The sequence below is a fragment of the Gopherus flavomarginatus genome, chromosome 5 (assembly GCF_025201925.1).
Source record: "Gopherus flavomarginatus isolate rGopFla2 chromosome 5, rGopFla2.mat.asm, whole genome shotgun sequence".
NCBI lineage: Eukaryota > Metazoa > Chordata > Testudines > Testudinidae > Gopherus > Gopherus flavomarginatus.
In genome coordinates this window covers 19,010,564-19,028,533 of record NC_066621.1, presented here as the reverse complement: position 1 = coordinate 19,028,533, position 17,970 = coordinate 19,010,564, and the positions used below count along the sequence as shown (strand labels likewise).

The window sequence follows — 17,970 nt, the reverse complement described above, 5'->3', positions numbered from 1 at the left end:
AGAGATGGGGATCGTTTGGATACTATGCCCCCCGGACTCCCTGCAAGCTGTGACTGGTGCCTCTGTGGATACAATAGGCATCTTCCTCCTAACTGCTCCCAAGGTACAACCAATACCTCTGGCCAAAAAGCCGCACCTTTTCCTCCACCCTGCCACATGTTCTGGTGCCTGTGAGAGTGGCTTGGGCACCTGGCCCCCATCCCAGTGCCCTGTGGGTACAGTAGATGGGCTCTTTCCTACCTGACCTCGTGAGGCTCTCAGTGGTTCACCTCTCGGTCAGCAGACCTGCTCCACCCGGCCCTGCCTCCTACCTCCTTCATTTTCTTGGCCCAGGGTTTCTGCGCTTTCCGGAAGCCGTCGTCTGCCTCCCTGGCCTCCTTGAAGCCTCCCATGATCTGCTTGTGGTAGGCGTCCTTCTGCCAGTTCTTCACCTTCTCAAAGTCCTCATTCAGCAGGCTGTTCTTCACATCCTGATGCAACTCGCTCACCTTGTCTGCCTCTGTCATCATGGCTCCCCACGCCCTCTCCAAGCTGCCATACTGCGGGCCTGTGGGACAGGGCTCAGGTAAGCAATCGACGTCATGGCAATGCCCAACCCTTCTCTAGTGGCTCCTGTCTGTGAGACCCGCAAAGTGCCCACTTCATGGCTGCGAAAACTGAGGCAAAGAGCATGTGGAGGGGGGTGACTTGTTCAAGGAAGCACAGCAAATCAGGGATCAAGTCAGGAATGGAACCCAGGAATCCTGTTTCCTTGTCCCTGGTTCTAGCCCATAAGCCATGCTGCTACCAATGCCCCTGTCTGAGACTGGTGGGGCCAAAATCAAACAAGTCAATTCTTTGAATCTGGACAGCCTGCTGAATTGGATAATTCGGGGCCAGACAGGAAGCCCATAGTTGTTACCTGATGGGACTTCACAGCACCAGGGGGTGGGGAGAGAATTGAGATCCTCCAGCTCCAAAAAACCAGGTCCCTGCCACACGAGCGAGAGGAGAATCTCCATTAGCAGTGTGGGACCTATGCCACACAATCGAGCAATTCTGATTCCATCCAGAAGAGGGCAGTGGAGCATGTCCTACCAGCCAACTCGATCTAGTTATTAGAGGACATCAAAGTATAGATCTAAAGAATTTGCAGGGGGAAATGTACGAGCTCCATCCCCAAGGGCCCATTCTGGAGTTTCTCCCTGGTGGGATGAATGCTGCAGTGCCCTCAAACCGTGAAGGGCTGCGGACAGAGGTAGGGCCGTGATACCTTTCTCGATCAGCTGCCTCCACCTCTTCGACCAGTCAGTCAGCTGCTGGGCATAGGCCTTTTCGATCTTGGCCCGCTCGTGGACGCAGTTCATCAGGTCATTGCAGAGCCGGTGCCCGTCGTCGATCCGTTTCACCGTCCGTTTGTAGTTCCCCACCTGCCAGAGAGATGGACAGCTGGTTGGGAACAACAGCAGGAACAATACCCACTCTGGAGACAGGAGGGAATGGCTGGCACCAGGCCAAATCGAACCGGAGGGGAGAGCGCTGGGGGTGAAATCAGCTATTTCTGGAGTGAGTGATGCTAGACTGGCTCAGGAGAGGAGAGGAGGGGAGGGTGTATGAGAGGTTGAAGGCTGAAGCGGGTCTATTTTAATTCAGCCCAGGAGCCCTCTCTGCCATTGTCTCACACTGTGGCTGGATGGGACTAGGACAAAACCAGGTAGTTTATTTTCACGCATGACTTGCGACAGGACTGAAATGCTGCTCTCCTGAGAGAAGAGGCCTGTGCGCTGCCAGGCTGCATTTCAGAGGATCACATTCAAAAGACAGAAAGAACACTGCATTCTCTCCATAACTCATTCCCTCGTCCAAGGTCATGGAGCTCTCTAAGCACCCTACAGCGCGTGCCGAGCCCTGAGCTGGATGCTGAACGGCTGAGTACTGAGGACGGCTGAGCTGGGAACACACAGTGCTTCTGCTGCTCAGGCCCTGAGAGCGCAGTGACTGCATCTGCAATTTGAACGCAGCCGGCATTTGATGCTCCTTGACGGTTTGCGCCGCCTTGGGCAGGAGACCGGGTTGCAGCAAGATGTCAAGCCGACAGGGTTGTCCCTAGCTCTGATGATCATGGGGAGTTCAGCCTCTTGCAGCGGTGGTCAGGCGTTGCAGATGAGGGTCTCTGCTGGGCCCAGCCAGCAGGGGGAGCTTCCTATTTGCATAGTTTTGCCACCTTGGTTTGCAAACGTGGCTGCTTGAGGAGGCCGATGGCAACCTCTAGGTTGGTAAGAGTTTGCTCAGAAAAAGTGCAGCGCCAACCCTAGAGAGCAGAGATGCCACCTCCAGGGCTGTGGGAGCACCTGACTATTCCACCAGCAGAGCCCACCTAGGCACCAGGGGAGGCATCAGGTACAATCTATTACTCCTCCCTGCTTGCTCAATGTCTCTCAGGGGGTCTCGGGGGGAACTCACCTCCCAGAAGCTGTCGGTTATTTCTTCTGTAGCCGTAGCAGACTCATCGTAGGAGCCTGACATGGTTCCCGTTCCTCAGGCTTTAATGCACACGCTCAGCCGCTCTCCAGGAAGCACCAGACCTCATGCACTGGTTGGAGGAATGAGAAGGTTCAGCAGGGGAGAATGCATCATTCAGAGCCCAGCCCTGCCAGCTGCTGCCAGACTCTGCCAAAGCCCATTATAGCCCCTGCTGAAAATTTTCCAGTAACATAAGCCAATAGAAAACTGATCTCCACCTTCTTAAAAATATATAAATAAACCAACCCTGAAAATACTTGGTCTTGGGTAAAAATATTCAGGTTTTTTCCCTGAAAATTTCTAGTGAGACTCAATTTTTCCACACACACAACAAATTGGATTAAAAGTCCATTTTCCCATAAAAAACATGTTTAAAGGGAAAAGCCTAACTCTGCTTTTCCAAACCACACCCCACAGGAATCATTTTGCCCACAAGTGAAATTATCATTATGCAATAATTAGATTACAGTAACACATAGAAACCCCCACTGAGTTTGTGGTCCCGTTATAATAATACTCAGCTCCTATATGGCACTTTTTGTCAGTAGATCTCGGAGGAGGAGGAGGAGGTCACTGTCATTACCCCATTTTACAGATGGGCAAACTGAGGTACAGAGTGGGAAAGTGACTTGTCTAAGGTCACCCAGACAGCCAGGAAAGTCTTAGTCCAATGCTATCCAACTAGGCCACACTGCCTAGATATACTAGATGCTGTACACAAAGCAAAGTGATGGTCCCTGCCCCAAAGAGTTTACAAGCCGAGAAGCCAAGTGACATATGAAGGATAGGGGAGAAGGGCGCAATCAAATAGAGACCAATTTTTAAGAATACATTTGTCATTTTTAGAAATAATTATGAAGAAAGATGGTGCCAGTTAATCCTGCCTGCCCTGCCAGCCATCATTAATTGGCTGGTTTCTCACAGGTATCAAGACCTAGAGAGAACTGAAAGAGTAGAGAATAGTGCCCCTACCGATCGGTCAGGGAGGCTGTTCCATACATAAAAGATGGCCATTTCTAGTGGGGGTGGATTTACAGCCACTTAACAGACTACAGCAACACTGCAGAAAAGTTGGGGTTTTGGGTGGGGGGGAGAGGGGAATGAAAAGCACTGCATCCAGTTGAAATGGAAAAGGGAGTTTTGCCAGGTAGGGTGTAAGGCCCCAATTCAGCCAGGGCCAATGGTGAGCTTTGGAATGCTGAATTCATGATCCTAAAAATACCCATCTTTACTACACCATCTTTTCCTAGGATATCCCTGAATCTGGCAGCCATGTACTGAAGAATCACAAAGTGCTCCCTTGGCTTTTGTACACCAAAACCCCTCAGCACGTATTAAAGCAAAGACAAGACGTGCATGGACTGACAGAGATCAAAACAGCTGCTTGACTGGCTCAGCAGCCAGCTCTCTCCTCTGAACAGGTCAGAAAAGCCATTTCTTTCCACATCTCCAGCTTCAGACTCAGCCCTACTCAAATTTAATTAGACTAGCAGGTGAAGGCTAGAACACTGGTTGAAACAATGTCACTTATTTTGCAAGTTCCCAGATCTTTGAAAGCTATGGGAATGCAGTAGCTTCCAGAGAGTCTAGCATAGTCCTTGTGTGTGTATATTGTGAAGTAAATAACCCTTTACATACTGGACTAAAATAAACCATAATAAGTAAGTCGGACTGGTACAAGTTCCATATTATACTGGTGCAGCCCATGTACACTAAGGGCGTGCACTAGGCTAGCTTCATTATACAGCCATAGAGACAACCTTTTAGATCACACTCCTGTATTAAAGGGCTCCTCTCCTGCAATGGGAGAGGAATTTATGTGTCTATCCATTCTTTGGCCTCTCTGACACTGGTCTAGAAACAAGACCCTGCCCTGACCTTGGGATGAGTTCAGGGCCAGCTCAGCCCCCTTGCAGCCCTGCGTGTAAATCTCGCACATGCAGAGAGCAAGAGCTGGCCAGCTTGGTGTCTCGCTGCTGCTGTCACAGTCTCAGGTCACATGAGCGGTTGAGCAATGTTCTTAAAGTCAATATATTCTAAAATGGGAGGTGTCTGTACTAGAAACCCCTGCAGAGGGATGGGATGGGATGAGGCGCCTGAGGAGCCTGGCCTCCCCTGGTCCCAGATATGCCACCCTTCCCTTCTGCATGCAGATCCTGGCTGCATTTAAACAGAGGGAGAATAAAATCCGGCGAGAAAGATTTCGGAAGTGCTTGGAGGCTTCTTCATATCTCAGCGGGGGAGATAATGCCCACCGCCTAATGGCTTCTTCTGTCCTCCAGTACATTCAGATACCAGTAGCACTAGGTTATGTGCATCCTCTCCATCCATTATAACCACTCCATGCCACCCTCTGCACTGTACTTAAATCTGTACTCCCAAGAGGAGCCCTGCTCCATTCTAAGGGTTTGCTATCTGGAAAGACATCCCCATTGCAGATCCTGAATGATCTATGAATAGCCCACGCAAAGCTCCAGGCAACAAGGAGGAAATAACCTATGGACTGCTTAGCAGGAATCATCCCCTTACCCAGATTTCTTCATGCCCTGCTGCACATCCCTGCTGGACTGAGTGGCTCACGAGGGGAGGCTAGAGGAGGATAGGAGGCTGGATTGCAGGTGTTGTTGGGGAAGTTGGGGGACAGGGGGAGACGAGTAACAGGCAATTCTCATCCTGATATTTCAACCTAATCCCTTCTGATCTTCTGAAAAACGGCATCCCCGGAGAATCACGTGAGCTGGCCAAGCCACTTAACCCTTTGCCGCTTTGCTGAAGGAGGGAAGAGCTGGCATCAGCACAAGGCTGAGAGGCAGCCCTGGCCAGGGAATGCCCAGCTGGTGCCCAGCAGAACACTCATCTGCACCAGGTGCTTCCAAATGGAAGGTGGAACTGGAGAGGCTGTGAACTTGCCCATGGTCAGCTCTCTTGTACCTGTTCTCTATGGTGCCTCCTGCTGGGAGAAACTGGGAGTGGAGTGGCAGTGAGCTCCCTCTAGAATAGTGTTGATACAGTTTATACAGCACAGAGGAGGACAACTAGCCTTTACAGGTCTGAACTATAGAGGGGGAAAAGAAGGTGAGGCATGCAGTGCCTTCGGGGTTCACCCTGGCCAGAGATGCAGCCTTAGAGATTATTCCAGGATCTTTTGCTTCTCAGGCAAACTGTTTTTAGGAAACTTTTCCATGAAATCCCCCGAAAACCTCATCAGCTATAACTAAAGCCTCGGAGCTGGGGTTGACCCCAACCCCTGGGTCTGAGACACCAGTGGTTTGAAATCTGGACCCAGATCCCAGTTTTCTAAAGGGCCAAAGCAAAACCCCAGAACTCTGGGTACTGAAGGGACAGGTCTGGACCCAAATTCTGCTGCTTGACAGTAGGCAGTTGTTTTGCCTGCATTCTTTCCAAACTAGTCAGGGAGCTCATGGTCTTGTCTCAGCAAAGCTTCCGCCTGGCAGCAGTGACCGGAAAGCCCTGCTGTTTGTGGATGCAGCACCAACTCTTGTTAGTTTGTTCTTAGCATGCTGACCTTCCCAATTAGCTGGTGGATTGTCTCTTCCAGGTGACTGTAACCCCTCGCCTCCTGAAGCCAGCCTCAGGGGCAGGCGAAGTGTCTCAGCAGAGTTAATTATTAACAGGGAGTGATCTTGCTCCTGGATTGTCTGCAGCACTTGGGCATGGGAAGCTCTCTGTGAAGGCTGGAAACCCCACCGCAGGTAACAGGATATGCAACAGAATTCATCAGATGAATGTCTCTGGCCCTTAGATTGACTCTGGCAAAGGCTGAGCTGGAACCAGAACAGGGTTGTTACTCAAGATTCCAGGGTTCCTCTCTCATGACTCTAGGAGAGAGTGTGATCTAGTGGGGTGAACTGCATTCTAGTTTCATCACTTTTCACTGGCTGACCTTGGCAAATCACTTCCCCTCTCTGTGCTTTGTGGTGTTCCCTGTTTGTAAAACGAGGATCGTGATCTGGATTCTCCATTGTGCAGTGCTTTGAGATCGATGGACAGGAAGGGGCTACATTCTGTGCTATTTTATGTGCGTCCGTCCAGCCCTCTAGTCACATGGACAAACAGTGTAAAAAAAAAATTAAAGCAACATTTCAGAGCAAGTGTGCAAATCCAATAACAAATTCCCCCAATGACTCCTGGCTCTTCCCCACCTCCAGCTACTCATCTCTCCTTCAGGAAAGCCAGGGGGGAACCAACAGGCCTTGTAACTTGACCTGCAGTCCCACAAACTCAGATTCTGGCAAACTGAAGCCTGAAGTAAATTCTGCAGCCAAGGAGCCCTCTCCAAATATGCCCTCTCCTCTGGCCCTTGCGATTAAACCATTGGGGCATTGCCCTGAACGCCCAGCAGAGAATGCCCTGAGGAACCCATGAGCCACACCTTTTAGGGATTTATGAGTGTAAACGAGCAGCTGAAAGGGAACAGGCAGCTACTGTGGCTTCTGGCGCCTTAACACACAGGCTGCTGCACTGGGCGTTAGGGGAGGCTCAAGTGTTTGCAAGGTGCAACCTCATGTGCGCACCACAGCAATCCAGCCAAGCGGTGACCAGGGCCTATCTCGCTGTGCAGGGTCCCAGCAGCTGGGAGGGGAGGTAGCCAGCAGAGAGGCTGGTAAGGACTTGCTCTGTACCAAGGCTGAATATGATTCCGAGCTATACCCTGGTTGTGCTGTGAGAGAGATGGCAGCTTGGGAACAGGAGCTGAGGGGGCTTTTCCACTGGAAGGTGCAGCAGTGGGGACCATCACTAGCCACAGCCCTCTGTGCTGAAAGGGTTACTGGAGCGATGCCTAAGCTCATCATTAAGAGGTGGAGATCTAGGGCTCAGTGCAGTGGAACTAATAGAGCCTAGAAGGGATTTAGTGATATAACCAAGGAACCCACCAATCCTGCCCCGTGTTTTAGGGCTGGCTATAAATAAATGCATGACTCTGTCCCTCACATGCAGTCCAAGGGATGTATGTATGTATGCACATACACAATGTAACACAAAGCATACAGCATATACACAAAGCACACACAGCACACAGATATACACTGTAACAAACAGCCACATGCACAGCAGTGGACAGCAATACACAGAGTAATGCGCACATACACAACACACGCACAGAGCAATATGCACAAGCACAACACATACAACAACACAGAGAGACACATGCATACAGACAACATGCAGAATCTGCATAACACCAGAGCACCACACTCACAGTAACGCACACAGCTGTGCAAACACACACCCACAAAACCAAACATCATGTCACCACAATGTGTGCACATATATGCATACACACAAACACACACTGCATGCTCACATTCCCAAATATACATTGAAATATACATTCACACAAATGTACATTCTACCCACAACTGTGTGCACTCAGACCAACATCGTTGTCTACACACAAACACACACACACAAATACTCCCTGACGTATGTTGCCATGTGTGTTATTGTCCACTGCTGTCAGCTGCTTTGTTGTAGAGCTTTATAGACAGACAGACAGACAGCCACACACACACTTTGTTGTGTATATTGCTGTCAGTTGTTTTGTTGTGGGGCTAGGCACACACACACACATTCCCTGCTGTTTGTTGTGCTTGTTGCTGTCTGTTGGTTTTTGTGCTAAACCTTCCCCCCCACACCCTCTCCCTCACCCCCCACACGGCCTGCACTCCCAGCCCCATGCAGAACACTCGCTCCCTTATGAAGTTCCCCCAGCTCCTAAGAGATCAGCAAGGCAATAAGATGAGGGGCTGAAAGGGAAAAAATTTGTGCGTTATCAAGCCAATTTTACACCCTATTGCACTGGGGTTAAAAAAACATCAAGGGGAGGAAACGAAACAGCTTTAGTGACACCTCTGCCTGTGACTTTCTCTCCACCAGCCACAGAGAATGGGCAGGGGGAGGTGCTGTGTCAAAGGGGTGAATGTAGGAACGCTGAGATCCTCGTGAAATTCTGCCTTTGCCACACTGCAGTGGTTAGCAGTGCCATGGAGGGGAGAATGGTGGTGTCCCCGTGGCTTAGACCCAGGCACACTGTAGCCCAGTGCTAGGGTATGGGGAGTGAGAGCAAGGTACCAGTGCAAACCCAGCCCGGGAGTATTCCTGCAATCATGCCAGAAGACCTGAGGTCCGGGAGAAGGAAAGGATATGACTGATCTGTTGGACTGGTGTTAAGTAGTTTTCTTTTGAAGAACTAAAACCAAAGCCCTGAAGGAAAGGGACTGGAATCCTGTGGGTGGAGACTGTTCTCTGGGCAGGGGCTGGCAAGTAAACCCCTGGCTTATAGTGTGGGTGTGGTTACAACTTCACTGCAGTTGTGTTTAGGCTCACCTATTGGTTAATAAAGTGAAATTAATGCAAGAGACATGCAATCCTCTGCACTCCACATAGATCCCTACTGAGCTTCTTTTTAAAAGAGAACCTGTTCAAGAAATATAGGGGTGGGTTAACTTTGGTGTACTGGCCACCCTGCCACGTGGACAATTATTATTGCCTGCATTCCAGTAACACTCACAATGTGCAAGCTGCTGTCCACATGTCCCCCCACTCTTCACGTCCTGTCCAAAACACTTGAGTGTTGCTGTGTGCTGCTGTGCTTCCCCCGCAGAAGTGGCTACAAAATGCTGCATCACTCTGCACCTACTGTCCAAAACACTGGCAATTAGTTTTGTGTCACTGCAGGATTTTAGGTCATAGCAATAGTGTGGTTATAGTGTCCAGAGCAAAGTGAACTATTACATAGAGTACCGCAGGGTTGTGAAGATGAACTGTTTGTACCTCTATAGCACTTTCCAGCCAAGCACTTCCAAATTCAGCCTTAGTTCCCCTCCATATCCTATGAGGGAGGTGTCCTTATCCCCATTTTACAGATGGGAAAACTGAGACACAGACAGGGGACGCATCAGGCAGAGGGTCAGCGGCACAGCCAGCAATGCAAGGCCTCTTCACTCCTAGAGCTTTAGCTGGAAGACCATCCCTCTCCTCTTTTTAGTAAGAGTGAATGAAGTGTATTACAGATGAGTCTGGCTGGAAACACCACTGAGCTTTGGGAATGGCCAGCTCCAGATCCTACCCAACTTCAGCTGCTCAGACCTACCTAGGCCAAATTCCTTCCTGGGATGAACAGGGAGGGCTGTTGTTGATGAGAGGCTATGATGGAAAGCTGTGATAATGATACTGTACTTAACTCTGATGCAGGCACTTATCCATGCGCTTTACACAGGTCAGTATCATTACCTGCATTTTACACCTGGGGAAGCTGAGGCATGGAGAGGGGATGTGACTTGCCTAAGGGAAGCCCAGGGCATACAGTACTTCGCAGTCCTGGGGTGATGGCCATAGTTTGTAGAACAACAGCCAGGAGTCCTGTGAAGGCAGTGCCTGACCTGTTGCATGCAGATATGTGTCGCATGTAATGAGGATATTTGTTAAACAGGTTTCCATGGCATGCATGGCAGGCAGGGTTTTTTTAAATCCATGTTAATTTATTTTCAGAGGTGTTGCCGCCTGGTTTTGTGTCGCCACTGATGTTGTTTGAACGTGTCCTGTTATAAAGACAGGACATACAGTATTTCGCAGTCCTGGGGTGATGGTCGTAGTGGGGTGACAGCCGTAGTTTGTAGAACAACAGCCAGGAGTTCTGTGAAGGCAGTGCCTGACCTGTTGCGTGCAGATACGTGTCACATGTAATGAGGATATTTGTTAAACAGGTTTCCATGGCATGCATGGCATGCAGGGTGTTTTTTAAGCCATGTTAATTTACTTTCAGAGGTGTTGCCGCCTGGTTTTGTGTTGCCACAGATGCCCTGAACGTGTCCTGTTATAAAGACAGGCCTGGGCAGAACAGCTGCTTTCAGAGCCTGACACCACCACTGTGGCTTGCTGCACTGTGTTGGATGGATGGCAACGAGAGGAGAACATGGGAATCCAGCAGGGTCCAGCAGCCCATGTTCTGTGTGATGATCTTGCAATGGGCTGTCTTCTCTTTCCACTATGGGAGTGAAAATGGCAGGTGTGGGGCAGGCGGGTAACTTTTCATTGCCTCAGTTATGTGATTGGAACCAGTTCTGACCTGCAGCCCCCTCATTCCAGTCCTGGACTCTGCACACAGAGCTCTGTGAGTCCCCTCCAATCCCATCCTGCCCTGCAGTCTCTCTGCTGTTCCCGTTCTGGCAGCTCTGCCCGTGCACCATGATCATGCCATGCCGCACCCTCTGCTGTTTTGATCCTCGGCCTTTAGACCCTGCTGCTGCTACTGCATCACAATCCTGACCTGTAGCATCCACTGCTCTCACTCCTGGGGCCACTAATTGCTCTGCAGATGCTTGTTCCTGACCTGGAATGCCTGCTGCTATCCCAGTCTTGAGCCTTTGCACATACAAGTCTGTTAAACACCTGAGCAGCACCCCTTGCTACCAGGACCGGCTTTAGGCACCAGCAAACCAAGCACGTGCTTGGGGCGGCACAATTCCAGGAGCGGCACTTGCGCTCTCGGTGGTATTTTTGGTTTTGTTTTTTTGCTTTGGCAGTTGCACTCTTTTTTTTAATTTATTTTTGCTAGGGCCGGCTCTAGGTATTTTGCCGCCCCAGTTTGCTACTCCAGTCCTGGCCCCTTTTAAATCTCTGCCAATGCACCTCAGTCCTGACTTTCAGCAGCCCCTCACCAGACATGCCAAACCCGTGAAAAAAATGCAGAAATTGGGCTTGGTTTTGGCTTAATTGGCTTCTGAGTTGTTTGTTGGCTAGTTTTTGGCTTGTAGCTTGTTGCTTCTTTTTGTTTTTGATTGGCTCCTGGCAAGCAGGAAGGGGAGAGAGATTCAGGGGTGCACAGCATGCCCGCCACCATCCCAGAGTGCACGCTGGAGGGATCTGGCCACGTAGAGTTTTGGGGTTCTTAGGGATTGGCTTGCTTTGGCCTTGTTTTGAAATGGGATTAGCTTGATTTTTGTCTTATTGTGAAAGTCATTTTTGGCTTATTGTGCTTATTTACCACATGGAAGTTGGCAATTGTGCTCCTCACCAGTCCAGTCCAGGGCCTCTCCTTAGTGGCTGCCAGTCATGCCTCACTACAGCACACAGCGCAAGTTGCCAGAGAGGACTGCGCTGACTCATTGGCAGGCCCAGGGTTAATCTGTAGCCTGCATTTTAACGACTGCCCGTGGTGCACTTCCTTTAGCTGCCAGGTATCTGCAGTGTTTTGGAACCCACAGGGACCAAGCCAACACTGCTGACGCTGTTTGGAAACTGGCCAGTGCTGCCATGGGGAGATTTAGCCTTCCCTGGGATGCCTAGCTCTGAAACGTGGCTTGAAGCAGCCCCAGAACAGGTACCAGGAGCAGTGCCATGTGACCAGGATGGCTGTCAGAAAAGCTTCTGCCCATCAAACCTTTGTACTGGAGGGATATCCTTGGGCTTCCCACAGCTCTGTCAATGCACCTCCAGCCTGACCTGCAGCCCCCCCTTGCTATGCCAGCCCTGCCCAGCAAGTAGGCAGCGTGGGAAGAAATGCCATGTTTGTGGCCAAGCATTATCCACAGGAGCTGGCGATCAATGAACCGGTTAGCTCCCTCTGACTGCCCCATGCCATGTTGCTGAGCCAGCAAACAGCAGGCAGGCAGAGGGAGGGTGTCATTTTAGAAACCCTCTGAGTGGATTGGCTTGGTTAGCAATTAATCTCTGCAAGGAGACCCAGACCAGGTAAAAGGCTCGGAGAATCAGGCACAGAGGGGCCTGATGTAATAACTAGCTCCTGGCTGCGCCTCTCTCTCTTGTCTTGTGCAGCACGGTGGGTCCGGGGTTTTTGTCTCTGAATTGTATTGCTGTTAATATGGGCATCTATTCCCTGGTCTGTGAATGAACACACACATGTATGCTATAAACCAGCCTTGTCTTCCTTGGAAATGCATTTCAGTGCCGAGCTGTCATCACAGTGTCTTGCTTCTTTCTTTAGTCCTGAGTCTGGGCTCTCCCTGAGTTACAGTGACTGTCCCTCTTCCGAGGTGAGAAGGAAAGGCAACGCCGGCTGTATGTCTGTTCAGTCTCAGGCTTCTCCATCCCTCCTCCACCAGGAGTCCTAAGCCCCGGTTACAGAGCAGTTTGCTTCCTTGTGCATTCAGTGCTGGGTTTCTCCAGTGGTGAGTTGAATGGTGAGTACCTGTTGCTGCTTCTCTGCAGCCTGCTTTCTCGCTCCCCATTTCCTCTTGCCCTCTGCCCAAATCAGTGGTCCCTGGAAGGCTGTGGCAGCCCCAGCTGTGCCAGCTGAGGTGCCATTGAGATACTAGAGGAAGTCCTGAGCAATGCCCCATTCGTGCAGCTCCACTTGTTGGGTGTCAGCCTATTTCAGAGTCAACGGGCGCACGTGCCCCCCCCCCCAAACCCTAGCACGGTTGGCATTGATTGCATCCCAGGGGCCTGACCTTCCATCGCCCTGCCCCAGTTGCAGTCATTTACACCAGTGCAAAGGAGTGATTCAGTCCTGTCAGTCTGAGGCGGTACCACTCCCTTTGCACTGGTGCTGCCAGCACAGGGCACTGGAGAATCTGGCCCCTTCACAGCAGAGAAGCCACATACAGCGCCTGAGCTCCCGTCGTACCTAGCCGTGGTCTCCCCAGTGCAGGGGGAAGCACGTTGGAGGTTGTCAATAACCTAGTCCCAGATTTGGACCTTAGCGTCCAAAATATGGGGGTTAGCATGAAAACCTCCAAGCTTAGTTATCAGCTTGGACCTGGTAAAGCTGCCACCACCCAAAAAATTAAGAGTGTTTTGGGGCACTCTGGTCCCCCCAAAAACCTTCCCTGGGGACCCCAAGACCCAAATCCCTTGAGTCTCACAACAAAGGGAAATAAACCTTTTCCCTTCCCCCCTCCAGGTGTTCCTGGAGAGAGACACAGAAACAAGCTCCGTGAATCTAAACAGAGGGATTCCACCCTCCCCGTTTCCAGCCTTAGAAAACAGAAGTACCGAGAGCTAATCTCTCTTCCCCCCTCACCCAGAGGGAATGCAAAGTCAGGCTAGTAAATCTAACACACACAGATTTCCCCCTGACTTCTTCCTCCCACCAATTCCCTGGTGAGCACAGACTCAATTCCCTGGAGTTCCCCACTAAAGAAATACTGCAACAGGTCTTAAAAAGAAAGCTTTATGTAAAAAGAAAGAAAAATACATAAAAATGGTCTCTCTGTATTAAGGTGACAAATACAGGGTCAATTGCTTAAAAGGAATATGAATAAACAGCCTTATTCAAAAAGAATACAATTCAAAACACTCCAGCAACTATACACATGTAACTACAAAAAAACAAACCTATCTTTTTGTACTTACAACTGGGAAACAGAAGATTAGAAAGCAGGAAATAGAGAAATCCTTCCCATAGCCGAGAGGGACAGGCAGAAGACAAAGGACTCAGACACAAAACTCCCTCCACCCAGATTTGAAAAAGTCTTGTTTCCTGATTGGTCCTCTGGTCAGGTGTTTCAGGTTTCTTCTTTCCAGATGTAAGAGACATTATCCCTTAGCTATCTGTTTATGACAGAGGTGAAGCTTATCCTACCACTGCCCAAGCAGTACCTGCTCTGCAGAGAGAGAGTGTCGGGCACTGGAGCTGCCAATGCAGCGCCTTTCCCCAGCACCAGGTCATTACAGAAACACCACAGGCAGCTGAGCAACAGCCCCCCTGCTTCCAAGCAAACATGAGTTATGGGGGCTGTTATCTGATATATCATATTTGTTTTACAGTAGCACCTAGAAGCCCCAACTGAGCCCAGGCCCCACTGTGCTAGGTGCTGTACAAACACCTAGGAAGAGACAGCCCCTGCTCCTACGAGCTTACAGCCTAGACAAACACAGCAGAATTCTTCCCCCCATTTTACAGGTGGGGAACTCAGGTCCAGAGAAACTAAGGGCCAGAGTTCTAAAGATATTTAGACACCTAAAGATGCAGGTCGGGCCCAAGAAGGAATTTCAAAAGGGCTTTGAAATCAGCAGGAGTTAGATCCTAACCTGCATAGGCAGTTTGAAAACCCCACGAGGCACCAGTCTAACCCTACTTCCCTCTGTATACCTGGCCAAGGTCACACAGGGAATCTGTGCCAGAGCAAGGATACCTTAGCCCCCGGCTAGTGTACTAACCACTGGGTCTTGCTACCATCCTTTTTGCTTGCTGACTAAGGCCTGAGCTGACCTGAGCTGCCATAAACTTTGCCCCACAATGGATCTCTGGCCAGCCCCTGCCTGAAGTTAATGGGGGTTTTGCCATTGCAATGCAGGCTGAGTGCATTCTTGGTTCATTCTCTCCCTGCTCCCTCTGTTCTCCTCTGTGTTATTTTCTTCGGGAAGGAACGCAGGAGGAGTTGTTCATTTGATGTGTTATCCTCCTTAGTGTCTGCACATTAGGTGCACGAGTTTCTCCCTTTGGAACGATGCCCCAGTCAGCACCAATTTGCTGTGTGCTGCCTGCCGGGTGCAATCTTTATGGCAACGTGATTCATCTGCAAGTGAGACGAGGGAGAGAGAGAAGCAGCAGCGCAGGAGAGGAAGAGGAGGAAGTGAGGGAGGCCAGGGGAATTGTGTGACTACACCCCTGCCTGCTACACTCAACATTAGCCCCTTTGCCAGCAGGAAGGAGTGAAGAAACAAAAGAGTGAGGAAACACAGAGAGGGAGAAGGGAAATGTACCAGGAGAGATGGGAAGGAACCAGGAGACAGACCGGCTATGCCTACACTGCAAGGCATGTATAGCTATACGCTGCAGGGAAAAGCAGGCTGTGTCCACAGTGCGGTGTGTAGCGACATGTGTCAGTGAAAGGCTCTGGTGGGGAGAGGCAGCGGGGAAAGGTTCCAGCAGTGGGGAGGCAGCAGGACCCTACAAGGCTGGGGAGGCTCAGCTCGGGTGAGTAGAAAGCCATGCAGGGTATATACCCACTGGTTTCAGGCATGTCTTTACTCATCTAAGCCTCACCACCAACACTATTTATACTCAGGCTGGGGGCAGGGCCGGCGCTTCCATTAGGCGACCCTAGGTGGTTGCCTAGGGCGCCAGGATTCGGGGGGTGGCATTTTGTGTGTTCCCCACAGGGTGCACGGGAGCTTCTGGTTCTGCTCCCATCACGCCGCCGAAGAAGGACCTTCTGCCGACGTGCTGCGGAAAACAGCGGCAGGCAATTGAGCAGCTCAATGACTGCTGCTGCGGCATTTCGGCGGAGGGTCCTTCTTCGGCGGCGCGATGGGAGTGGAACCAGAAGCTCCCGCATGCCCCGCGGGGAGTGCACTAAATGCCGCCCCCCGAATTCTGCCTAGGGCACCAGATCTTTGTCTTCTAAGATCTAGTGACTCGCCCTTAATCCTAAACGTCGCCCCTCCCCACCGTTGACCCGTTTCCTATAGATGGTTATGTTTCCCCATTAGCCAAGCTGTACATACTGAGTCAAATCCATGCCTGGTGTAAGCCCATTAGAGCTGCACCAGGGATGAATTTGGCCCATTTAGCTTCATAGGGACAGATCCTTGGCTGGTGTGACTCAACAAAACTCCACTGACTTTAACAGAGCTACTATACCAATTTACATCAGCTGAGGACCTGGCCCTTAATCTCTGCTCATCATGATCCCTCCCCCACCCCCAGTTGGTTGCTCTTCTCTGAACTCACTTTCATCCTGGCTGGTATTGCAACTTGGTAACTGAACACAACATTACAGGGGCAGCCTCATCAGAGACATATACCAAGGAGCTACTTTGGTACCTTCTGTCCCCTGGTATGACACCTCTGCATATGCAGCCCACAGGAGCTCTGGAGTCCCTGTTGCCATGTTTCATTACAAGATCATGTCTAATACACTGTCCACTATCACCCCTACATCTTCTTCAGCCTCTCCGCTCACAGGCTTCTCCCTCCTTCTTCGTCTCCTTTCTGTGTTCGTACAGCACCTGGCACAATGGGACCCCGATCCCGACCAGGGCCTTTGGGCACTACTGCTTCCATTTATCACCCCACATTTTCCAAGTTGAACCTCACCATATTTCCTGCCTTTATTTCTCTATTCTATCTCCTGCTGTCATTGGTGCATGTATCTTCTCCCAGAGCCGCACCCCAGGGCCCAAGGCTGCAGTTGCTATTGCTATTATGCATATTACGGTAGCATCCAGAGGTCCCAGCCCAGATCAGGGCTCCATTGTGTTAGGTGCTGTAAATACACACAGTGAGAGACTGAAGAATTTACAGGCTAAAGAGACAAGAAGAGTTGCCACCCCCACTTTACAGATGGGGAGCTGAGGCTCAGAGAGTCCAAGGCCACAAAGGGAGGCTGTAGAAGACCGGGGATCTGGGTGAAGGTTTGGTGTTAGAAAGAAGGAGTCTATGAGGAACCTGGCCTTATAGGAAAGGGATCTCTATGCAGAGGGAGCAGCACTTGTCTCAGGGTGGCCGTGAGAGCTGGCAGCTCTGTAAGGCATCTCCGTTTCCAATCTCTATGAATTATTCATCCACAGACAACGCGGAGGATCAAGCAGAGCTGCCTTTATTCAAACCGACGGCCTGTGTTGCTGTGGCGGATGCGGCTTTGCAGGCTGCGTTCTCTGCCAGGGCAGCCTTGAGGGGAACACGGGCCGAGCGCTGTCAGGTCGCGGCGTGGCAGACATCACTCGAGGGGCGCTAGCATTCCTGCTGCAGCAGTGCTCACTGTCGGTGGGGGGAGAGGAGAGGTTTGTGGAAGGGCCTCTGCCCAAGCTGGTCTGTGGGGCTCCTGTGTGTGTGTGTGTGTGGGGGTGTTGGCACATAATCTCTAATGAGCCCCGTGCTTATCCAGGCACTGTAGCACCCAGCTTGCCATGGGCGGTGCATGGGTATCACAGCTCCCATGCTTGGATACAGCCTCTCCCTCCCGCTCAGAGCCCTCAAGGGGTAGCTCCCCAGCATAAGGAAGCTGGGGTGTGTGTGTGAGTGGGCCTGGCACGCTCCACTCACAAAAGAGCAGCTCCACGCAGACACTTCACTTTGCATCCCTTCGCTGGTACAAAGCCTGGTGTGGGAATGGAGGGAGGGAAAAGATGGATTCCTCCACCCCGGATCCTGCAGCTGCCAGGGCCTGCCTGAGCCCTGACCTGGTGTGTACGCAAATGTGTGGACACACCAGCTTCCTCTCCTTGTGCAATTGCATTCAACTGCCCCAGGACCCTGCAGCAACCAGGGTATAGCAGGGGTGCAGGATCTGCCAACCATATCCTTTCCCACCCGGGTAGCTCCCTTCACCCACTCACAGCCTGGAATGTCCCCTGCAACTGGAGGTTCTTTGCTAAGGGCGTTTTCCTGCAGACAGGTTGTATGGCTGCTCTATCCCAGTGTTCCATGGCCAGAAGCACAACCATGGCCCCAAGGAGATGTGACAGCTATTGCTTGTCCCCTTCTGAACTTGCATCACCCGTTCAGTGCTTCGCATCCACGCACCACAGCTGCTGCCG

The 17,970-nt window shown here is 51.0% G+C and overlaps 1 protein-coding gene across 3 annotated transcripts in view; it reads right to left on the bottom strand.

Moving 5' to 3' along the window:
- The window catches only part of PACSIN1 (protein kinase C and casein kinase substrate in neurons 1), a 50,805-nt gene that overhangs the window by 4,692 nt on the left and 28,143 nt on the right, over positions 1-17,970 (bottom strand). For all 3 annotated transcript variants that reach the window (XM_050953046.1, XM_050953044.1, XM_050953045.1), the window contains 3 exons: positions 2,443-2,572; positions 1,253-1,409; positions 312-547 (listed from right to left, as the gene is read on the bottom strand). In XM_050953046.1, the coding sequence (XP_050809003.1) occupies positions 312-547; positions 1,253-1,409; positions 2,443-2,505 (456 nt within the window). In that variant the 5' untranslated portion in view covers positions 2,506-2,572. The remainder of the gene's footprint in view (positions 1-311; positions 548-1,252; positions 1,410-2,442; positions 2,573-17,970) is intronic.